Source organism: Vanessa tameamea, chromosome 5, assembly GCF_037043105.1.
Source record: "Vanessa tameamea isolate UH-Manoa-2023 chromosome 5, ilVanTame1 primary haplotype, whole genome shotgun sequence".
Lineage (NCBI taxonomy): Eukaryota > Metazoa > Arthropoda > Insecta > Lepidoptera > Nymphalidae > Vanessa > Vanessa tameamea.
The window spans coordinates 8,815,334-8,842,320 of record NC_087313.1 but is presented as its reverse complement, the minus strand read 5'-3'; the positions used below and the strand labels follow the sequence as shown (position 1 = coordinate 8,842,320).

Sequence of the window (26,987 nt, the reverse complement as noted above, 5' to 3'; positions counted from 1 at the left end):
TGATAAGACTCTGGGAAATATGTGTAGGTCGTTATAAATATACGTAAGATTTTTGCATGAATAATTTACTTTTTACGTTCATTATTATCTCTATAAAAATCTTGCACATTTTCATCTCGTAAGAACTTAGAAGAACGCAGAACGTCAAGCTTCGTATTTTAATGTGAACTGAAAAGTTTTCATTCAAGTAGGCTTTTACATCTTCACTGAAAGGCGTTTTGTAGGAATGAATACGTACGTCTTGGCCGGTTCTATGTTCTTTTTTTGAATCAACTTTTAAACTACGAAAAGAAATTAAATTCTCTGCTGAACAAAGGCGTCTTGCAGTCTTTAGGCGAAAGTTTTGGCCCTTATTCTACCACGCGTGGGACGGAAATTCGACAAACGAAAGTTTCCTCACGTTTACAAGACAATTAAGTGCATGAAAACATTAGTGCATGCCTAAAATTGAGCCCAAGATCTTAAGATAAAAGTCATTCTAAACTGCCCTATTCTGGTTTACGTAAAACAAATCATCAAATCCTTTGTCAAATCACCGGGGCATTGTGCAAGACCATCTGGGTTCGTACCACCCATCATATATTCTACCGTAAAACAGCAATACTTTGTATTTGAAATGTGAGTGAGCCAGTGTAATTACATAATAACTTAGTATCCAAGGTTAGTAGCGCATTTGATATACAAGGAATAATAAAAATTTCTTACGACGCCAATATATCACATAACTCAGTTGGCCCTTTTATGCGTCCGCCTGTCAATCTCAAAAAAAGATGACTTAATACCGTAGTGGCTATTGTAACTTAAATTCAATTAAATTAGCAAGTTCAATACCTATCTGACATTTGTATATTTATATACCGCACGTATTTAAGCCCCTGACAGAGTATATATAATTATTGCAATATAAAATAATAGCTTGTTTTAAACATCTACGACGACCTTTCTTCGGCACAAGCGTGTCAGAAAGGTAAACACAGCAAAAAAATAAAATATATTATTTTATTAAAATATTTCATAATTATTATTACATTCCCAAACGAAACAACTGTTATGTTATTATTAAATAACGCAGGATAAAAGGTTGCTTTTAATTCTTCGATATAAAAGGTTACAAAAACATACATATACCTACAATTTTAACAGATGGAAATAATTAAAAATGAATATGTGTATATACTACAATTTATAATATATGTTTACGTATTGACTTTTTTAAATATTTGTTTCATTTAATTTTCTCACATAAATTCAATGGATAAATAAATATCAAAACGTCTACAGCATGAATATAGAATACAAAATGTATTAAGGTACTTTTGTTGTATTATTTTAATAAAAAAACATTTGGGTATTTTAAAAGAACATATTATACTTGTCATGTAAGCCATACACATATATATATATATATATATATAACTGCCAGTTTTAAAGTAAGCTATCAGTTATTGTGTCATTTTATGCTTTTGGTCGTAAGTTCTTGAAAATGATTTGGAAAGAACAACACTCAATTAAAGCACTAGATCTCTGTTCAGATATATTCATTTTAATTAATAAAAAATTAATAAAAATATAAAAATTTTGTAAAAAAGGCTTTTTCGTTTCCGTATATTTGTCGACCTAATATGATCAAACTATTATATAATTATACATTATCGACAAGAATTGATACCATTTAACAACAAATAACAGTATTTACAATCACAGAGGTATCATAAAAGCCGACGTACGCTTCCTATCTAACAAATGTTGCTAAGATGATAATTTCAATTTTAAACATGATGTATGAACGAATACTTGACAGTGTTTGATAAAGACTTCTCACAACCAAGTTGATTTTACACATCTAACTTGATCAGTAATATTATTTACAAATTAATTTAAACCCATGCGTATTAAAATTAATGAATCAAACTTTTTCTAATACCTACTGCTCCGCGGTACACGTGACGTTTTCTCATGATATTTTCCTTCACTGCCGAACGCGATACAACACAAATGAAACACAAAAACTCAGTTGTTCTTGCTCAAGTTTGACCCGCAACTCAAATTGAAATGCACGTGATCTAACCACTGCACTATTCTGGGTCAAAGCATCAAATAATCGTACAAAAACAAATAAGCAAATGCGGTTAATTTTGCACGAGAAACGTATAATTTGAAATGCTAATATAATTATTTTTTCATATTTTAAAGAAAAAATTGCATTCATAAATATATTTATGGACGACAAATTAATAATACTAAATGAAACGAATGATAGAATACAGTAAAATATCGATGTCTATAACGAGTTATGAACCTATTCGAATGATTAAATGAGACACTGACACAAATCTATAAATCTCAGAGATATGATTATTATCAACTCAAAGCTCATTATCCGGAATGGAACGGCGCATACGTTTTGCTTGATCGATGGAATAAATTATGATGAGTGTTACGAATTCATTTTTTTAAATAATCGATTTTATATATCGAATTAAAATTTTAATCGATTCTTTCCGACGAAGGACATTTAATATGGGAATATTAATAAGTTAATGTTTAAATACTCAGATCAATTCGATTTTTATAAAAATGTTTTTTTTTTTTTTTTATAATACGTCTTTTACTCATGCTTACGAATTCAACATACGCTAATAATGACACAAATCTATCCAATAGATTTATCATTAATTTATATTATATTCAAATAAATGCAGTTAATAAGTATGTCATTTTGAATGTCATTGTATTTTGCATTTGATTAGTGAATTATTTTTTTGCGAGATATATTAGAAAGTAAGCGTACAAGGAATCGCAAAGCCAGTCGAATTACAAATGCATAATATTCACGAACTCATAAATATATATTTAACAAATAAAACCATGCCACAGGTGGTCTCCAGTAAGTTTGTACGAAGTTAACTAAAGTTCGATAGCGAATAAATTACTTGAATAAAGTTTGCAATAAAACTGATAAGCAGAGCGTTTTCTTGTAGCTATTGTGACGTCCTTTGTTGACATGAACTTTTGTTTTATAAAATGTAAGCGAACTATACAGATTTCATTCGTGTATTGTCTTAAGTATTTAAAAATGGAACAACAGATTTGTGGTTGGTTTTTTTTTCAGTAAATATAAGACATTATAAATGAAGTACTAATTATAAATACAATAGTTTAATTTATAAATGACAAAGCGATATAATACAATGAAAAAACAATCGAAAGACGTGGGCGCAACATGTTATATTCAAAAATCAAAATCTTGAAAATTCAGACCCACTTACGAGTATAATGGTAGTTTGTTTTTTTATTTATGTATTGCCCCAATAATGTAAAATCTCAAAAAGATTCAGATAAGAATGAGGAGACTACAACAAAAATATAATTTATACAAATTTATATTAAAAATCTCAATTAGTACAAATTGAATAATAAATTCACTTTATCAAAAAACATGATAGCATTTATTTGTATTCTATAAATATTTGATTTAAATATAGATTACATGCAAACCACAGACCAGTTTGCATCGTGGGCGTAAGATAGCGGGCCAAATCTAAAGCCTTATTGAAAGCAATAAGTAAAACGAGAGTCCCGTACAAGCCACCTCGAACACTATACAATTGCAAATGGTTTACACCTACGGTTTATTTATTGCGAAACACGCTTCGCTTCTTCTCGCCGTTGACTAAATAGAGAAATAAGTTTAAAAAACCTCCAGGGCTAACGCACTATATTCCTGTTGTGTTTTTATTTATGTAATTCTATTTTTAATCCTTAGACATTGAAAACCTAATATCTATTTATTCTGTTCTATCAAATGTCAATTATGACTTTCAATTTTATATTAAAAAAATATTTCCATAAGACAATTTGTTCAGAATAGTTATGTAAATAAGGTGTGTTTTAATGTATGTTTACAAAGAGTCATTTATTGAATTTTTTGTTGTAAGCGAATGTTTGGAATGAATTTCAATTTTAGAATATTACACTAATCTTAAAAATGTAAACATTGAAAATATTACCAGAAGCAAGTGAACATTTTATTCGCTTACCCGCATTTAAATCTTTTTTTATCGTCTGTATTATCAATTTGTAAATGTAAGTTTTAATATGGTTACTCATTTAAATCATTTAACAAAGCTAATTCAGTTAACAAACTCAGTATAAATTTAAATTTATTTAGGTTTACGTCAAGTCGCGATGCAAACTTGACGTGAATCACACTATAGTGTAAACAAAACGACCAGATACTCGAATTAACTTGAACTGCATTAAAATAAACATCAAACCATCTCTCATTGCTTCCACTTATACCCGAGGACTAGGCACGATTTCACTGATATAAATAGGTGAGCTTTGCACACCATAAACAAAAATGTAACACGTTCCCCGATATGTCACACGCACTCGCGAGTTGATCGAGTCAAGCGCACTCCGCACGGTCGCACGCCGCGTGCACGCACCAGCATTGCGTCCGCACGATAGACGAGAATTCGACGGAAAGGGCCTTCTCCCCTTCCGAGTGATCGCGCGGGATGCAGCGAATGCTAATGCCATATTCAAGTGTGCACAGGGTGTAAACAAAAGCTCAACATTCCAACCGCAATTGAATGCTGTACTTATATTATTTAAACAAATGAAAGTTCAAGTGCTAATCGAAACATCTACAGGAAATGCATTCTCAAGAAATTTAATCGCAATAACCTCTTTCGAAGTTCGTTAACACAGTATTATAATACTACCATTATAGTTTACGTTTAGTGCCAAGATTATTTTTTCGTTGGCATCGAATCGTTACCTCGTTATGGATTTTAACACCTGCAATTTTAATTGGTGCCTACAAAAAAGGTGAATTATACAACGAACGTTTCAAAGTAATTAAAACTGAGTTACGTTTAAAAATCTTCAATTTACACAAAAAAGAGCAAACGTCCTGTATGATAAGCACTGGTGCCATCTGTGTCGGGGAGCCCTTGCATTAGCGGGATGACATTATGCACTACCTTTAGAAGGGTTCGCGGCTTATCTCGTTAAATCAGTCCCTGGCTACGGTGAAATCATCTACACTGAGGGTTTCAGTAAACAACCTCCTGCTGATACATATATTTCTTTCCCATTTCACATCATTTATTTACCTCGGTGAGTGCGAGAATGTAGCGTTTATTTATTCAATACTTTTTTTTACATGATTGCAAAAATGTTTGTTTAAATTTTTAGTTTATTATAAAAACAAAACGGTGTAATATATTATTTTATATACAAAACAGTCGTTAAAATATATTAAATATTTTTGGTTACATCTCGCATAGAAATAAAATTTAGTATTGTTATAGGAGGGTGTGCATGTTCGCCCCATCTTTGCGTTACCATTCATACTATTGATAATTACTGCTATTATTTTGGACGAACTGTTTACGATCGAATAAACATATATGTATGTAAAATATAAGTAACAACTAAGTATATTTCATAAAAAAACTAATCTTCTGAAACGAAATTTAAAATACATTCATAATTGAATTTATTAAGACAGTAAGTGTATTAATGTAACAGTTGCACAATTTTCTTACAGATCAAATCACTCAAGAAGGCGCGCCCCTCCACAATAAATTTTCGGCATTTACAAGTATCGAGTGACACTCGTACTCACAAGATGTCACTGGGAGACGATTAACATCCGATTGAAGGCAGTAGAAAATTCTAAAGATTATAATTGTGATTACCTTTATTTTTAAGTTTTGCGTGTAGTGTAAAGTGGAGGGGCGCGTCTTCGTGAGTGAACAAATCTATACTCGCTTAGCAGTTGTATTGACAGCTGATTATTAAGATTATTTATATTGACGTAATAAAAAAAAGTAAAAGTATAATTATATACAAATTATATAATATTATATTATCAACGTTGGAAACAAACTTCGTGTCGACTATCTACTGCAGTGCAGATAGGAATAGCAGATCTAAAGTGGCCGTCCTCAAGCTATGCCAACTTTGTAGTGCACCACAGAATATAAATAGTTGTTTTTATGTTTCATCAACTTAACCTTATAAAATAATAAAAGTACATTAAGGTTATTTGAGAATATATATCTGTGCTCAAAGAAAAATTCCGTAATAGTGATAAAACGGTTCAATGATTTAGTTACACGAACACGGAAAAGAAAGCGCATAAGAATCGACTAATTCCCCATTCGCTTGTTAAACGAGATTAAACTATTCGTGGAACATCTAAAAGTAACTGGTGATTTATTACGTTCATATACGCTTCACGTTTCAACCGCTTATTGATACCCAGAAAAAATATATCGAATCCACGAACACTTTACTTAAACTGTCACGAGTGTTCGCGTTTTGTATTAATCCTGGACAAGTCGAAGATGATTGATTTCACCAAGTGAATGCTGTTTAATATTTGGTTGTCATATGTATAAACATAAAAACAGATAAATGAAAACCGAATCGAAAATCGCGGGTTCAGTTCGAGGCGAAATCTACTAAGAATTTACTTGTTTGATTATTTTGATAATTCATCTCGTGCAATCAATTTCGTATGTAGATAGTTTTTGTCCCGAGGAATAACATAGGTTAGTATTTAACACGGAACCCATCCCCTAAAAGTGTGTAAATTTTAACTAAAAGGGGGTAAAAAGGGGGGTGAAGGTTAGAGTGCTGTGGAGAAAATAAGGCATGAAATCTGCCTGTCAGAGCATATTCTGCCACATACGTATATGTATATTCTCAAGTAATCTTTTAAATATGAATACAACGTTTTATAAATGTTACTCACCATTTCAAATAATTTGTTTTTTTATTTGTAAAGTAATGACCTGATGATTTATTATAAATGCACAACCTAAATTATAAGACAAATATACCAAATTAAAGGACGCTTAGTATTAGAGTCGCCAGTCACCGTAAAAAGTACGATACGTTTTGTTACGAATTTTTCGTTTTACCTCGTTTATTCCGTATGAAGTGTCGTAATTTTTTGGAGCACACCGGAAAAAATAAACATGGCTTTTGAAATTCGAAAAATATTGCGCTGATAGCACAAAAATAATTATTTTTTTTAACAATCCGCACTCAAGGCCGCTTCGTGTGGTGTTAGTTCGAATATAAAATCTGACGGTTAGGTGAATCTAAGATAACGATGCAGGCCGACGACGTTGCCACGGTAAGCTTAAAATACATATACAACCTACTTTGTTAGCAGTACGAATCTATTGTGTTATGTCATCGTCGCACTATGTCAGGTAGTTTTTTATACCCTTATTGTTAGTATCCTTACTAATTTCACGCTTAAATCGTCGAACAGATTTATATTTTGTTACGAAGGTAGTTTAGAGTCCCGGAGAATGACATAGGGTAGTTTTTAACACAGAAATCATCAAAATCAGGGAGTGAATTTTGCAAAGGGAATCAATCAATATTTGTATGGGGGTAAAATGAGGGGTGACGGTTTGAGTGCTATAAAGTTTAATAAATTTCGCGCAAGTATAGCCGCGAGTTTGGCTAGTGTATTATAAATGTGAAATATCTTATATTATTTTTATTGACACAGACCATCATTTTTATATTCTTAACACATAATTTTATGTTTATACTTGAAGGAACATACAGCTTTTAAAACTTGCATTGAGTCATTTTTAAGAATGTAATGAATGTATTTACTGTGTATTTTTAAACATAAATTAAAAAAAAAACATACAAACATACAAATAGAAATAGAAAAAAATGAACATATAAAACAAATTGCAACAAAAAACTTCAGGATTTTACTTTTTTAGGCATGATTTAAAATATTCTTTACGGCGTTTACTTTAAAAATATGAATGTATTCATTTTAAATTGCAAAATCATTCAAATGATATACAATTTTGAGAAAAAATCGAATTCCACTTGCATAATAATTGTCAAATATCCACGAAATTCGTTTCGAAAAGAAATACCTTATCCTGAGTAAATCTGAAAAACGAAAGATCAGTCAAAGGGGAAGCTCTAGTCGAATCTAATTTCGAGTTACGCTAGTAAATTATTAGATAAAATACAGAACCGTATCCTTTGACAGGCGATGTCGATACTAGTACCGTGTTGTCGTCACAAATATTACTTTTCCATACACATAACTCACACATTGAAAGTGAACGTTTATCTTGAATGTCAACTGAGTTCGTCTTACATAATATGTTCGATTTTGTGACTGAAGTATACTTAACATACAGGAATATCAACCCATATACGTTGAGCAAATTCCTAATCCAAACTGTTTTATAAATACCTACGTAAACGTACACAACAAACAGAGCAAATTTGAATTAATATAGATTCATTATAATCTTTCAGTAATACTTATTTGTATGGGAACGAATTGGCTTCTCACAAACAGTTTCCACTTAAAAAGTCAAGTCTTTTTTAAGATTTAAAAAATATGATTTACCAAAAAGTGTTTACAATATATACTAATATTATAAATACGGAAGTAACTCTGTCTGTCCGTCTCTCTGACTCTTTCACGACTAAATCTCTAAACTGTATGTTAACGCTTAATTAAAATAGTATGCGCTTTACTTCAGAGATGATTCGTATCGTAATCGTAGTTATGATTTATATATAATTTTAGAATAGTTTAAAAGGACCAATCGCAGTCGTTCACGTCAGTTTGCGTTTTGTAAATGTTTGAAGTTGAGTTTACGCTTGAACGCCCCCGGCCTGATTTGATAAAATTTGTTATGAAGCAAGCTGGAAGCCAACTTTGTATATGCCTAACACCTGAGAAATAATCACAAAAACACGAACGAAGCCGCGAGCATCAAATATTCATTAATATTTACGTTACATTATTATTACTTTACGTTACATTACTTAGAAATAAATAATATTTCTAAGTTCCATAAGTTTTAAAATTCGTTTGAAGTATCGAACATATTTATGTACGTTGTTTTATCAACACGCAAACAATATATTTACTGTAAACTTTACATTAAAGACAGGTATGGCTAGTGCCTAAACGAGTCGAGTTTAGCTTATCAAATCCGTTACAATCCACTTGGTTTAAGCGTCGGTAATTTATTACAACAATAAATGAGGTCGTATCTAGCAGCGTCCTTACTTTGTTGTAAATCGTATGTTTATTTTGTTAAAAAGTATCGCATATTATTCTGCTATCGTCACTTCTAATACATCATCGTAAAACTTTTAAATTCATACCTTTGAAACACGAATTTTGGCATGTTTTATTTTATAATTTTGACTAACGACGACGATCACAACGCTTAATTCTCGTTTTGTATATAACAATAGCCACTATTATCTTCAACTGTTTTGTAAGTGTTCAGAGTAAACATGTAAAAAAGGGAACTTTAATCTGGTATTTTAAATATATTCGTATTATCAAAATGATAGATAGATTTTCAGAAATTTAAGATTTGTCTAAATTCAATCTATATCGCATATAGATTGAATTTAGTAGTTAATATAATAAATAATAATAAAAAACTACTAAACCTGCTTAAAATTTATTTATATTTTGGAAAGCTAAGGTAACTCGAATGATTTGTGTAATGCTTAAATCTTAAATGAGGTCATGATATAAAGTTACTCTTGAATTTCTTGATATTATACAATAAAAATATATGAAAGTTATTTATTTGAATTGTACACTCGAAATTTTTTAGGCTTGTTAAATTTCAAGCAACTTTTTGTGAAGAGGGGAATTGTAAGTTGAATGTTTGTGTCTGATATTAAGGTATTGTGGGATTTAGAGATGGTTTTATTTATGTTTTATACATTTTGAATAAATACGTTTTCTTTATAAAGGGCGACTTTTTAGGTGCATTGAACGAGAGGCTAGATTTATAGCAATCTTCCGGTTTGAAACGACATTTTAAACGTCGAAGGTGAAATATTGGTTTTGTTTATACTTGGTATGACTTCTCAAAAATAGTAGAGGTTTCTTATAGAAAAATCTTTTACATTTGTTTTTCGTTTTTCCTGTTTGTAGCGTATTTTGGAAGATCATAATGCTTGTAGGGTTCTCATGGGGTCAAAATGCTGTGCAGTTTTTTCTAAGACTGAATTTAACTTTAAACAATTTTAAACTTAAAAGACTTTCCTTGCTAACACTATCAAATGTTTTGCTCAAGAGGTATACCTCTTGAGCAAAATATCTGTATATATACAGGTACACATCGAAAATATTTTATCAAATTGATTAATTTGAATTTCCTGTTTATTACTGTATCATCAAATAAATGCCACACAACTGGGCTAAGAGTTATTTTCTCTTCGGGAGAAGATTTAAGAGTTAATTCCACCATTCTGCTCTAGTGCGGTTAGTCTATGCAAATGTGTCAAAATTGTATCGGACACATATCATATAAGTTCCCCTTTCACATTCCACGTGTTCTACCCAACAAATCATATCGACTTTTTTCATTAATTATTTATCCTGTATAAGAAACAAGGTTTTTTTTTAACGCCGTTAAAAGAAAGATGGGATTAACCGAAGCATTGAACCCATAACGACTTATTTACGAGGACGGTGTGGCAAAGTTTAATATAAGGAATTCCGAATGGCGCCGATTTTAAATTATTGGACGAACGTGAAAATATTTTAAATGCCAAGAAATCGCAATTCATTTATAAAGATATTTTTTCTTGCTTGTGTTCATTCTTTACCTAGTCAAAGGCCACTGCCAAGCGTCTGGGTAGCTGTCACTCATCAATTTTTCTATTACTAATTAGTACTTATTTGTGTTATATGTTTGATGGTATACAGAATTAGAAATGTTTCGTATAGTTAGTGCTAATAAAAACAGAAACTAGGAGAGCTTTAAATAAAGAATGGAAAGGATGACTTTGCCGAGGATGACTTTGCAAAAATACCAAATGCCGATGTTGACTTAGTCATAATTTAAGCGATACATAAGAACTAGATAAACTGTCTCGATTACCTATCTAGGCTAGATAGATCCCGAGGTTCTGGATTCAAACCCCATTCAAGTCAAGTCGGGAAGTTGGAAGTGTGTACACTGGTGTGTGTACCGTGTCTCGGAAAACACGTAAAGCCTTTGACCCTTCGCCTGAACTCTTTCCTTATTTGACGTCCCATCAGATAATGAGAGTGTAACTTGTATCTGCGTACAAACTTGTGCACTATGATATATCCTGCGTAGTCGGCTGGTCCCCCTTGAGATTAGCCGCCGTGACCAAGATCGGTCAGGACGACATTATCAATACTTAAGCAACAATGAAACAAAAAGTTGTCTGATTGAAGTTTTATTATAATTATATATAGAGATGGTGACCATTTACCATCGAACCGCAAATACCGTTCATTATTTAACCAACTGTAGATAACTTCATCAAACAACTATCTTAGTATCTTAGTATTTTTTACTAAGGACAATTAGCATATTTTTATAAAAATGACAAAACAGTGTTCTGTTAAACAAATATGAACACGGCGGGAAACACTAGTCATAATAAAGCTCCTTTATGGAACCAGGAAGTGTACAAAGACCTACCGCAAAGCGAAAAAACTGCAAACAGGACAAAGTGTAAACGTCGTGTACACAAGCGCGTTTTGAAATAACGCCCGCAGGTGACATCTGAGAGAATTGCACTCCCTCAAGGGTCACGAACACGAATGCTTAGACATGGATTTGACAAATGGTTATATGAATCTTATATTAAACTAATTTAATATATATTTATGGTTCTACGCACTCTGTACCAAGGTCTCTGTGCCTGGTTAGCACTGTAGTTACTTCATGACTGTATGGGTTGATTCACATAAATGATAATTATTTGTACATATAGAGGTATACCTAAAGAGGTTTTATATCGTCCATGATGTATTTATTAATATTCCGCATACGATGCAATTCGTTTTTATTTATTTTTCGAAATCAACATCCCAAACGAATCGCTTCATAGTCTATTGTACGTTGATGTTATACCAGAAACCCGCACTTCACGCACCAATTAAACTGTACAAAGTTTCAATCCAATGAAATGAACGATGCGTGAACGCATAGTACACGAAAGTAATTTTTATATAAAAACAAATATCAGTAGAATCAAGCGTTTACAAAAAACAAAAAAAAAAATAAGCCGTAACGTCAGAAGAAATTCATAATTTAATAACACATAATATGTTTTCATACTATTCAATGTAATTATTTCGTAAATAAAAATCATAAACAAATGAATCCTATCATTACCATCAAGATTATGAAATATGGTTGATGAAACAGCATAAATAGAAACTAGCCGGTTATTCTGGGAAGAATCTACGTTCCAATTCTGGTGGTACCTTAAACCTTCACGATGATTTTCAATTCTGTCAACTATTTCGACATATATAAATATAAAAAAATATATAAATTAACTGCTAAAGGTTCCCTTTTAAGATTAAATTAACTTTTAAATATGATTTCGACGATTTGAAAGTACTCGTGTTTGTAAGGTTTTGGATAAAGTATGTTTAGATTTTATCAGTGAAGCCATTACACGATAAACACGTCTGCTATCATTTATGTAACTGTAGTTTATGCAACTAATTAATTATTATCAATAAACATGCAAATTCTTATTAGAAACTTAATATACCATTATTTATGTCTGATTAATAATTATTTTTTTCATTTAATTACTTGAAATCAGTTTTAATTATATAAATATTTCGAATATATTATATTTTAATTCATAAATATCATCATAATTACATTTGAATTTGAGTAATTACACATTTGAATGCAAATATTTTTTTGTCAAAAATAACTCAAATTGAAAAATAAAATACTTAAATAAGTGTATTGCATTCTTAGATTCAAAGTGCCTGTAAGTGTCCCAATCTACAAAGGCTTCTTTCTTTAAGAATAGCTTTGGAGTTTATGCCATTGCGCTGTTCAAACGCAAGCTGGTTACCTCACGATGCTGACAAATTAAGCACATAAAAATTCAATAATGCTTAGTTAAGTAATAAAAAAACTAAGAGTTAAGTTTGAACCTGCTATTTCGTGTTGAAAATTCACGTGATCTAGCCACTGATACTCCTCGAATAATTGTTCTAAAGAAATGTTATACTAACATTTTTTTATAAATACCTACTGATGAATAACGCTAAAGAAATACGTGATGGGTATTTTAACATAACAACTGTCTCTCGCTACGGGAATATTTAATAATAATATTAATACAAAAAGTTCGTTAAGTAGTAAAAATGTTGATACAAGTCGCAAAATAGATGAGATTTTAAAAACAATAAATCTTGTCTCCTGCTAATCTATCGTAAATATTTGACTAAATATTCCTAAAACTTTTTGTTTACATAATGCAGTCTGCAATACTCGACTCGTGGATGTGTGTGAGTATTTGTTGACGGAATAGATCGACGTGAAGCGATCCAGCGTATCGTAAACGTAAACAAACGTGACACGCGGCGGCCGGCGGCCTGCTGGCAAACATTTGCTCAATACTTCATACCGTGTTTGAGTTTATAATGTCCCAATAACTTATGTATGGTGACAATGAGAGCATAGAATGGCAACAAAGCCGTTACATTTTGGTTTTTCAATCCTAAATATCTATACTAATAATATAGCGAAACTAACGCTGTCTGTTACCGCTTAACGCTTAAACCGCTGAACCGACTTAGATGAAATTTTCTATGGAGATTTTGTATGGAATTATTAATTCACCCCTAGGGGGGGGGGGGGGTTGTTTGGGTGAAGGTTTGTGTCCTATAGGTATAGTTTTATAAATTTCGCGCGGGTAAATCTGCAGGTTCAGCTAGTAATATTATAAACGCGAGTATGAATGTTTGTTACGCTTTAACATCTTAACTACAAAACCAACCATCATCAAATTCGGCAAACACGTTATGAGGAGTACAGAAAATGACCTAACACTACCCTCCCCCTTTCAACCGCACGCGCAAGCCTCGTTCGGAAATTGGTTAAATATAGAAAAAAATTATTGCCACACACTAAAGAAATAAACGATGACATTTTAAAGTTGATTTATATACTAGCTACCTATATCTATATACATACACAACTTTTAGATTAAAGCACAAACATAAATAGGAACATTTCTGTTTTATCTAAACGCACAGAGGGTTTGAAGTGACTTTGTTCTATACTATATACAGACTATATTCTAAATTTTATTAATGAAATTTTTTAAAATCAACAAACACTGTTTGACTGTTGGACTTTTTTTTTAATATTATATAACCTTGAATATCTTATTCATTGATGTTGATAAGCTTAAGGTTTATTATTTCAAAAGTTCACAGATAGAAATAAATTCAAATCAATTAAGTGTCTATAAGTGAGCTATAAGTAAGCTTTACAAAAAATACAAACTAAATATATTATCTAAGCATAAATATCAATAACCTTTCACGGGCAAAAACTTCCGTCAAGATTCGAGCGCTCGCGTTAACACCCTATTAGCTCCTTCACAAATCAGCTGTCGTGCACCTCGACCGTCATTTGATAATTGGTTTTTCAAAACATCGCCCTACGAAACTCGACACTTATCTCCGGTTATCGCGAGAGGAAGAACGTTTTTTTTTTCTGCGAGCTCGCAAGTACATCCCGCTTCGGATGCACAGATTATAACGATACGCTTATAATTACTGATTAGTGTTTAAAAAAAAGTATTCACAATTAATGACATTCCAAACAGATTTATATGACATCACTATGATTTGATGATATTACAATCATTATACGTCATCTATACTATTAAATAAAATTTAATTATCTGTCTGTGACTTATAATGAACTACCCCTTTTAATTAATATATTTTAGTTTTGATATGTCTTTCTTTTCTAACGTACATATATATATAATATAGGAGGAAGTAGCGGAATAGTTAATTGTTTACATTTTAATATTTCATTTTAATAAATGTGAATTGACTAAACATTGTGATACTTAAATTAAATTGTACGAAATATTTTATGATTCGTTTTGTGCCACTGATGATGATGTTGAGGAAGACAGTGTTGTATTTATTTTAAAATCGAAATATTCTTTATTCATGTAGACACTTTTGAATCGTCATATACAGTCTCGAATTAAATGTTAAGATACCACCTATTCAGAAAGTAGATTCAACAGATGCTATAGATATCTATACTATATATTATATAGTTACTTTCACATTTATATATTATATATTATAATATTATAAATGTGAAAGTCTGTCTGTCACTCTTTCACTACCAAACCAATGAACCGAATTTGACGAAATTTGGTATGAAGCTAACTTGGACTCCAAGGTAGGATATAGGCTTGTTTTTGCCAGACATGACAACCAACCCCTAAAACGCGAACGAAGCCGCGAGCGACAACTAGTAATGCACATCAAAAGAGATTGTCGACGTTGTTTTGCTTTATAATTGAAAAAAGAACAGAAATAACTAACGACATGCAATAACAATGAAGGATATTCTCAAAACGTGAACATACCGTTATGTTACCTCATTTTTATAACGGAGATGCGCGTCAATATGCAATCAAGAAAGCGTATTATGCGTTTAAAGGTACAAAACAAAATTTACCTTTTAAATTATGATATAAATTGCCTGAGATAACCACTGATAATATCGTACAGATTTATGACATACTTAATTAGTCCGCAATCCGTATATTGGCTGTATAAAGTTGTTCATTATATATCTGCATGTTAATTACCCTCATAATATAATTGTATAATTGCTTGACGCTATACGGGTGTTTTTTATTCTGATTTTTGTTGTCACACCCCCAAAACAACTTATGGGAAATATGCATAAAATGCTATAATTTTTATTATATTTTATATAAAGCATAGCATAGGGTTACCTTATAAACTTGGTAATTTTCGCCCATAGACAATTAAACAAATAGATATGTAAGAATTTAATCAAGACATCGAACCTAGGATATCACTCTTTAATCCAGAACACATATATAAAGTATTTTTGTTTGGCGTTAGAATAGTTGGCCCGTGGGTGTTACCAACCCAAACGGAACTGCATACGTAAAATATAAACCGTATGCGCATAGACCAAGATATTCCGTCTAACCGTTAATACATTAATATTGTCGACAGTATCTTTAATGTTGATAATGTCCTCGTGACCGATTTTGAACACGGCGGCTATACTCAGGAGAGTCTAGCCAACTGTGGCGGACATTATAGGGCAAAGATTTATTCGTAAACATAGCTGCACTCTTTACTTCATCACTCCATACTCGGACGGCGAATCGAACTCGACCGGGAAGAGTTCAGGCCCAAAAGCATGTCTCATATGATTTCCGAGGCACGGTAGTGTAAACAGACTTAATAGAAAGACCCAAAAAACAAAATATACTCTTGGATATTTTACGGCCTTATAAACTAGCTACTAGACAATCGAGGCACTATTTTACAAATCAATTTATAATATCAAAACGACTATATGTTTCAAATGTGATCTGCGATCAGATTAGCTGTACCAACAGCAAAAACTAAACTGTAATCATAACAGTCGTGCAGTTGCAAATAACATTTTTTTTTTTTATTATTAAATGAATTGCGGATATTTAATGTTGGTGTATTTAAACCGAAACTTATAACTTGTCTTATCTCTATATCATTATTTAACAAGTATATAATAGTTAAAACTATGAAAGGTTATTTAAATTTTAATTGTTTTCAATTATGTAAGTTTTTTTTTATGGCATTGGTTGGCGGACGAGCATATGGGACACCTGATGGTATGTGCTCCACCGCCCATAGACAAAGGCGCTGTAAGAAATATTAACCATTCCTTACATCACCTATGCGCCACCAACCTTGGGAACTAAGATGTTATGTCCCTTGTGCCTGTGATTACACTTAAAGGCTATTCTAATAAAAAATAAAAAAAACACAAGTAATACTTTAATTGAATTTTCCAACAACATCATTAATATGGGTTCTGTATAACAAAACCAAATATTTATATAAAGACGTGAGATCTTACAAATTGTGTAAAGGGGATCAGTTTCGAAACTTCTATTTTATACATTTTAATTGTTTAATAGTCTTTCATCCAAAGGCTAAATTTTATTTAACCATTATTTAAGAAATGAAAACTTTATTTTTGTCGTATTTGTAATTTCACGATATCCTTGCATATTTTTATTAACAGCAATCCAGTTTAATTTTGTTGAAGTGTTATTGTCTTCTTGGGATTCTGGTTTCCTTGGGTGTTTATTATCGAAACGTCTCTTCTATGTATAATTATAGATATTAGTATTTCTAGTCTAATAATGACGTCATATTTCTATTAAAATTAAAAGCGAGTGCGATCCTTTATTAAAAACTTTTTTAATCGACCTCGTTACTTATGTATTTGTTATAAATACAGACGAGGTGCGTTCTGAACGATATATTATGCCGTAATGATATTTAATTATATGACATCTTCGGATTCCACGTATGGCATTCAAGTCTCAGTCGACACAGGTTCCATAGATGGAATATCCCGGTAAGGAAAGTAGACCCATTGTGTAGGCACGGCGACTGTTCACCCATAAGAACTCGCGGAATTCTAAATAGGAAACCCGTCCAGAGTTTGAGAATGCTCTCACTTTTATTCGGTACGATGGCATTTTTCTTGGTTTTTTTACCGATTTAATGGTTTTAAGTCAAAGATTGTCTTTTCATTTGTTTTTATTATTTCCTCTTGTGTTTTTATATTATCTATTATTAATGTTGTGATTTTAGAAGATTTTTTTAGTATATTTTTTTAACGCCACATTTAAAGCCACAAAATGTTTTACTCCGAAAAAATCATTTGTCCCTGTGATATTAACACAATAATATTCATAATAGTCTAACAAACCTTTGTTTCCTCGCACACAAAAATTAAACAGTCCCTTATATTTTTTCTAAGCGCAAAGGTCGTGAGACGCGACATTCATTGAAGCGAAGAAATTCATAAACAATAGCTTGTTAGTCTTTGTCGTGAGCTTTGGGCGATCATGACATCCGTAGACTGCGTAATCAGAGAAGCATTGACCGGGAGGCAAAAGGGTAAATTGTACAGTATCCGACTATGAACTCCTACTTATAGAAATGAATTGATTCACCTTTAATATTTTACTTGGAGTTGTGCATAGTGTCCGAATATGAACGTAAGATTTTATTGGATGCAATTAATCATTTACTATTTATTGAATATGATATTTGACATTTGAAGTTTAACAACTTAGAATATGACCATCGTTTTTTGTGGGATATACCTACCTGAATTTTTCGTTTGAAAGAGTGAGGTAAATTAATGAGTACACGTTTCTTAATTAGATGTAGACACAATTCTAATTGTATATGTATTGTCGTCCATGAATGTTGTCATTTTTTTAAATTAAATAAATATAGTTTCTTCTTGATTTCATGACGATAAGTATCATGGAATCATAAATACGTCAAAGAAAAAATTAAATCTCTAGGTACATACATAATTCAATAAAATATTTGCGAATTTAATATAATATTATACGTACCAACCTAACAAATTGCTATACGACGATGTTTTTCGTAACTTTATAATGTATAAGTAGTTTAATAAATTCTAACAAAAATAAATGATTACTTTTAATTAAATAAATATAATTTCATCACATGATAATTTATGCTAAAGCAATAAAATAAAAAGGCTATATTAGTCTTTATGCTAACTTTCATTTAAATCCATCCAAATATAGGTAAGTAAGATTTTGAGAAATATACTTTAAAAAAATTATAATATCAACGAAATAGTTCAGTGAAAGTAAACTATGGTATGGTAATAAGTTATATTTTAATCACACCTTCATATCAACATAATTTATTAATAGTGTTTGTTATATCAAAATAAAATAATTAAAATGAATCTAATTACAAGTATCGCAATACGAAGATCTAAAGGCATGTTCTTTTAATTTCTAGGATATCATTCAACGATTGGCTGTAAAATCAATTTATACTCTAAATGTATTATAAATTAAGATTTATTTTGGCTGGCAGAATTCTTCTCGCTGCACTTTAGACCTCTTTGTTTACAAACATAGACTGTGAGTAAACCCGCGATGGCGGCGGGATCTCGGCAACCCGCCAATAGAGGGCGTTAGTCGAAAATAGAATGTCGTTCAGAACATCGAAGAGTTGTTAACCAGAGTTATAAGTTAATACGACCACTTTCTAGCGTTGATTTAGGACATCATTCAAAAAGTTTCGTGTTGTTCTTATGTAGCTAAATGCATGTTGAGAGTTAAACAAAGTTATAATAGAAATCAAAGTTAATCAAATAACTACAAAACTAACAATGTCGACATAATTAATTATCATTATCGGACATCGATGTTCAACGACCGATGCTGTATGAAAATTTTTTTTTTATTATGAACGCAATATGAACTATGCTGAATAAGTACCAGTGAAATATATTTTTTACGTTAACTTAAAAATTATAAATAATGTTACTTTCTCCTGTAATAAATTTATAATTCAGTCCCTCTAAATACTAACTGCGGTAGGCATTTCCGATCTTCCGTTTTGATCTGCAGTTCACGGCCGTAAATACATTTACATATTACCAAAGCATATGACAGCCACGTCATTTAATATTATATTAAAATATTTTTACAACGTCCACATCCAATCACTTATTTTAAATCAGAATAAGACATAATTTCTCGGAAACTCGATGTTGAAGATAATATCGCAAGAAATAAAAGATAAAAATATATAAAAAATCGATTTGACGAGTTTATTAATTAAAAGATATTATATAAATATTCAATAAAATCCTAACGATGAGGTCAAAGACCTCAGTAGTTGTATTTATATATTCACTGTACTTAATTTTATAGAGTGAAATAGCTTACAAGCTTAATAAATTAATATTTTTTATACAGGTTTTATTAAGTTTCAACTGTCCGATGTATAAAATCAAATCTTGCACGTTAATTTTGACCCACTTCCCAATGTCCGATTGAGCTGAAATTTGGCACATTCGTTTGGTTTTCATGACAATGCAGTATTATTGATCTGATTCTACACCCTGGTTTGTCTCCAGAACTTCTTAACAGTTAGTATAGACTAAATTTTATATGATTATTTAATTATGATAATATACGTTCTAACTTACACCACGCCGTGATTGTTGCACTTAGGGTTGGTCCCTGATGGGAGAATTACTAGCTTTAAATTTGGTCAAATCACAATAGGGACTCCTTATTGAAGAACTGGATTGTAGAACGATCGAACGATCGTTTGCCTGATAACGTAATGTTAAGTAAAGTTAAACGAACTGAACAAACTTAGAAACATGTCTAGCGTAAACTAAAAAAAAATATAATAAAGGAAACATTTTTTTAAGAAAGTTTTAATTTAAAGTTCTAAAAAATAAAAAAAATACTAAAAGTTCGAAATTAATTTTTATAATTTATATTTTATATTGTAATAAAAAATACATTTTTTACTTAGAATTATAACTTTTGTCAAAACATTTGCACTCTCAGATTTTTATATCACATTCAATTGTGCAATGAAATAAAATTAGTTTTATTAGAATGTTAACTTTTATTTAACATTCTAATATTATAGAACATTCAATCAAAGCGTGTTTTTAAAAGTGTTTTTATTTTTAATTGCTTTGTTTTGCTTGAAACTATAATATGATAATAATGAGGCGGCTAACCTCTTATAGGGTTTGGTCGAGCCGTGTAGTTTTAATTTGGTCGCGTTATCGCAGAAAATAACTTAGTCAGGATATTTATAGAACGAAACTTATAGTGTGTTGTGAATTTTAACAGGGCTGTCTCTAGTTTTTTTACATATATTTGTATGTTTAAATATATAAGTTATAGCTAAAATAAAATAATATACTATATTTTTTTACCGTATGGGTTAAAATGAATCAAAACAACATTAAAAAACCGGAACCGTCTTAAAATATCCCAACGTTGGGCAAAAGCTTCCTGTTATTTTAAGTTTTAAAAGTTTTGTATCATGTCCATCACACGTTTGCGGGTTTGCGGGTTCAAACCTAACCAAGCACCACTGAATTTTCCTGTGCTTAATTTGTCTTTATAATAATTAATCTCGTTCTCGAAGTGAAGTAAAATATTGTGAGAAAACCTGCATTTATCTAATTTCAATGAAATTCTGTATCCAGCAACCCGCATGGGAGCCCGCATGGGAGAGTGGTGGAATAAGCTCCAAACCTTCTCCTCAAAGAGAGAGGCGGGTTTAGCCCAGCAGCAGGACATTTACATGCCTTACCTTACTTTTTATTTACGCAGTACCAAAATAGATTGAAACGTAATAATATCGAATAACGCGGCGATTACTGTGTTGTAATGAGTAATGTTTCAATTTACAATCACAGTTTGTTCAGAGTAACCCTAGGACACATCTTAATTAAGATTTCCATGTTTTCTATTTTAGTATAAGTATTTCTCATAAATTAAGTGTCAACCCTTACTTGACTAATTACGCGTCGAGCAAGAATCGTCTTGTCTCGTTGAGAAATCGAAGTGTGCTCGAATCCGTTACAGTATAATTTTATATGGAGTAAAACTAATGTTGCGATTGACGCGCTCCGAACATCAAAGTTAAACGGCAATTTCATCTTTCGGCCGTAATTAGTAAATTTTGGTATAATGTGCAGTCGTAACTTCTAAAAATACAAAAATCGAAGTCTTTAGTTTTGTCGTAAAATTTGGTATGGAAATATAGTTTGTATAGGTACTTAAAAACTATTATAACTACAATAAACTCTTCATAATTAAAAACCGACTAGTAAATTGTTAAAATAGATTTGAGAATATGATATATATGAATTTAAAATTTAATGCCTACATATAATTATATTGCACAAAAAAATATCAAAAGCCATATTGTCCATATTTGAATTCCGCAATAAGGGAGATGGCTCTTTCATTATTATTAAAACTTTTTCATATTAATTAGATACTTCGCTATTCGACGATAGATGGCGTGTAAAAATAATTACAGAAAATTGTTTAATATTTTGTTATTAATGAGTAATGATTATTGGTAACAGAAAATTAAATTTAGTATCAATTATTTACCTATTTGCTGTTAACGTCGTCATTTCGACGTTGTTTCCACAAGCTGTTAGTATTTCATCGCAACTGCTGCCACCTGTTATCCTCTGGACGGAACTTAAAACTGGAACGTCTTCGCATAAACTCTTGCCGGAGTTTGTGGCATTGCCGCAAGGTGGCACTGTGCGCTGTTTCGACGCTTGCTTGTGTCGGCTTAGTGCAAAAAATAACGCTAGAACTGCTTTTAGTTTCGCGTCCCGAATATCAACAGCTGTTACTTGTTCTAATCCTTGGACTTTTTGTGCGTGTAGAAAGTCTAAACAGCACTGGACGTTCTCCAACTGGAAATAAAAAATTGTAATAAGTAAAAAATATTGGAACCCACATACATAGTACATACTATTACATTATATTATATCACTTCGTCATGTATAACTTTGAGGAAATAAAATAAAATATTTTAAATATATGTTACAAATAAACTTATTTTAATGTGCTATTCGTAGAAAGTAGGTACTTAGGAATGGAAGCATTTTTTTTATTAATGAAGTAGGTATGTATGTATTTCCGTATTTCAAATATAAATACGTAAAATTGAAGAAAGGAATACCTTATCAAAACATGCTTGCTTTTATTTAATATATGTATATATATATATAGGTATTAAAAAATACCCTAGATTTGAATACAACTAACGCCAAAGTTAGTTAAAAATTTTAACTTAAACATGATTGGAAACTGGTTTAAAATTCATGTTAGAAAAGTTTGGAACAAAGAGGATCGGTCTGATTATGGAATTAAAAAAAAACGACGATGCTTCGACGAATTAAATTCACGCAATTCTAAAATGGAAAGTAATTCGGAATAAAATCGTTTGACGTGCATCGCACGCATCACGCGTACTAATGAGAGCTTTTACGTGCGTCGCCATTATATGCGCGTGCGCAACCCGTGGCGCACGAGGGGCGTACACAATGAGCTTATCACTTAAATGACCCATGAAGAATAAATAAAATCATGTTGACACTGACTATTTATCGGCACCTGCATCTGAATTAACATAGATTATTTAAACTACTGTGCCAGTCGTTTTACTCAAAAGTAATAAGTAAGTTCTTGCTACGTTTATAATTTGTTTTTTATACGAGATTTTAATATTAATAATAATAATTATACCATTTAACATAATCTTAGTTTTTTTGTAAATTATATCTTCATAGATTGTGCATCGCTTTGATTTACAGCGACAGCCTTATTTCTTATGTTCTTTATTACTAAAACTACAATGTATTTCACAATAAGTAAATAAATTGAATAACTACACAGTTTCTTGATAGTTTTTCTCGAATATACATTCCGAATCGGTGTAATCTTATTTAATTTAATCTTTTTAAGAGCTTGTAAAAGATTTCTTTAGTAAAGTTTATTTTGATTTTGACTGTATAACAATACAATGAGACCATAAGTGTAGTTTTAAATGTACTTTTTTTTTCGTGTCCTTTTCAAGATATTATGACAGTGTAGGAACATAAAATTACATTTATAACTCACAGTACGGTTAATATCGTAATATTTTTTAACAAACACAAGACATGTTTTACTGTTGAAAAATGTTTTAATAAATAAGCGTCAATAAAACAGTGGGTCTTTTTTATGAAATAAAAAAAAAAACACTGTTTAATATTTGTAATTGTGTTCCAATTGGTTTTGAGATGTAACATTTCATTGTAAATAACTGTATGTTTGTTGGTGTAATAAAATTGTTATTGTCTCATAAGTCAAAACATCGTTACTTTTTCTAATTAGTATCGTTTAATTTATGTATTTTTTATGTGTTGTGCAGATACATTGTTTCCTGAATTTAGGTATAGAATCATGAATCAAATATTCATGATTCTCTACCTAAGTGATAGTATTATTGTTATATTTTATTTGTTGATAACATTGAAAAAATGTGTTTAAGAATCTTCAAGGATCGCACTGTGTGTATCAAGTAATATGTGAATCTGTATATATATATATGTAAAAGCGAAATACAAATCACTCATTGAACACGAAATCTCAGATACTATACACCTACAAACTTTAAATTTGGCAGGTAGGTTACTTATAGGGTATCTACATCGGCTAACTTTACGAAACCCCTAAGAGGGTAAAAAGTTTGTGTTTTATAAATTTCGCGCGGGTAAAGCCGCAACTTCAGCTAGTATTATATAGGTTGAAATCATTCTCCTCAGACAGTGGTTATGACAATCCACGACATATTATTTATAAATACTTAGAGTTAGAGCTTATCGCTAGCCAGCAAAACTGGGGCTGCTCACTAGTGTTAATTAAAGATAGCGGTTTTTTTTAACTTATTAAGTAATTTAACAACATATGTTCATAAAATTTCATACACATTAATTTTCTCATCATTACTTTTTTATATTCGAGGAAAGTAGATCAAAATCCCAATTTTCTATTCCGTTACATCAAAATAATTATGTTATATTTACTTGAACTGTATCTAATTGAAAAATTACTTAAACTTCGAGAGCGTCCACATAACATGTATGTGCAAACATAATTACTCTAAAAGTAGATCACTGAATTCTTAGAAAAGATTGGCGCTTCACACTGGCATTAACGATTATAAAGTTGATTCCACAATGCACCAGTATTTAGTTCAGTTTTGTTGCGACACAAGGGCCGGCGTCGGCCCTTAAAAGGCTTGTCTACTGATCTCATAGGTCACCGGCGCAGCACCGTGGTGTTTACAATACAGCCTGTAGCTTAACGTAAATACGACCATATGTTTTCCTCGTCACGGTTAACGCCCTTTGTAAGATTCATGGAATGAATTATTAATATGCCTTATTCATTAAATGGGGACGCTTCATTTCTTTATTATATTTTTAATAATATTCAGTTTGTATGTCGGAGATATGTGTACACAGTTAGATGTGACTTATGAATATTTAGAGAGGTAAATAAAATGTTTGGTCTACATGAATACCAATTATTAGACAATTATTATTATATATAGACCGAACATTCTTCTCTAAAGGAGAATACGGCTGTTATTTTAATTTTACTGTGATTGGACGAAATCGACTTTTAAATATTATCAATGAAACTAAACTTAATTCTCACTTTAATTCTTTAATGTCTGCTTACTGTATATTTTTATTATTATTACATGGTTTAATGGGGTGGGTAAATAGGCCACCGGATGGTAATTGGTCACCACCGTGCAGACACTGGCGCTATACCATTCATATCATAAAAAACAAGCACTTAAGAAGAGACACCTGATCGTATTACAATACTTTTTAACTAAGTATTGTCACGGTTGACACCAATATCAATGGTAAGAATCGCTCTAGTTGTATTTTATGTGCTGTCTGACAGCTGACGTTGCGACACGACAAAAGTGTGGCTCCTACACAAGTTAACGAGATTAGATCAGAGGTTTAAACCTTCCTTCAAAGGTTTTCGGTCGGGTTCGATTAAGTAACTACTGTTTGATTAAGGTCACAATCGAAAAAAAAATAGGTAATATTATATTTTGTTGAATTTATATTTAATTAAATTCTAGCTGTATACGATTTTACATATTTTAAGTGTTTTTTTAAAGGTATATATAAGTATATATAACTGAAATCGGCGACAAATAGGCTTCACGATCTTTGCGAGGCGCAATAGTGTAACCGTACCTTCCTATTTTCTGCAATATCAAGAGTCTAGACGAAGAAACTCAGTAACATTATTCGTCTGATTTATAAAGACACCACTAGATCAAAAACCATTTTATTAAAAGGATTGTAGCAATTCCCCTAATTAATTAAGAAATTACTAATATTCCTCTCCTCTTCTTTTAAGCATATCACTTGTGTTAGGAGTGAATACGACAATAGTCCAAGGAGTCAGGATCGTACCTGCGATTTTTTACATCGCTATGCGCGGCCCTTACATCATTACGCTATTGACGCTTCATACAAATAATTTATTATTATTATATTTAATATTTACAGAGAATCTTTCTTTAAAATAATATTAACATACGTCACCGTTGTCTTATTACAGAAATAAAGATTACGTAACTAAAGGCGCCATCAGACTGATCATTCGACCTGGACATATAACTCCAGAACAAATTACATTGCAACGTTGACCAAATCATCTTACAATGTCAGATTCATAGAACTTCAAATCTAAAATGTCACTGACCAATATTAATTTGCGGACACTTGACAATTTACGTCTTGACAAATTAATTGAGTTTTTGATTGAACGACAGATTAGAACGACGAAACTTTGTTTCAAAATCAGTAGCATTTATTCCACTGACAGACTTATAAAATGACGACTCAAAATGATACTGATTGATGATATTGATTGATTGAATGATATGATATTGGACATTTTAATGTAAATACACTATGAGAATTTGTTTAAAATTTCAGGTTTAACCTTCTTTTAGTTATGTGTATATTTCATTCATGTACCTACTAATAAAAGTAAATTATATTATTCTAATTTATACAGTATTTAGCGCCAATATTGTCTTTTTTTTTTTTTAAATAATTTAGAAACATCTACGGACTCACAGTTGCCCGTGCCTTTTTTATATTCTACTTTAATACATTTTGGCGTTTTATATTTTATATTATTACTGAGCATCAGCAGCTCGACTTCGAGCTAGTCGTCTTCTTGGAAGACCTGGCCCACACTGACTTATATATATATTTTATTATATATAATTATTTATATTATAATTACGATAAATAGGGAAAGTTTCTTACAGCTCTATTTTTTTTTTTAAATAAATTATATATAATTATGATCTTTTTTTATATATTTATACATTTGGTCTCACTGCGCCAATAGTGTCTGCAAAAGTTGTCTCAATCGTATGGGTAAAATATTTAAAAATTGCA

At 31.1% G+C, this 26,987-nt stretch overlaps 1 protein-coding gene across 8 annotated transcripts in view; it reads right to left on the bottom strand.

Moving 5' to 3' along the window:
- The window catches only part of Sick (sickie), a 207,465-nt gene that overhangs the window by 90,116 nt on the left and 90,362 nt on the right, over positions 1-26,987 (bottom strand). For all 8 annotated transcript variants that reach the window (XM_064220958.1, XM_026628591.2, XM_026628592.2 and 5 more), the window contains one exon: positions 22,090-22,406. In XM_064220958.1, coding sequence (XP_064077028.1) covers positions 22,090-22,406 — 317 coding nt within the window. The remainder of the gene's footprint in view (positions 1-22,089; positions 22,407-26,987) is intronic.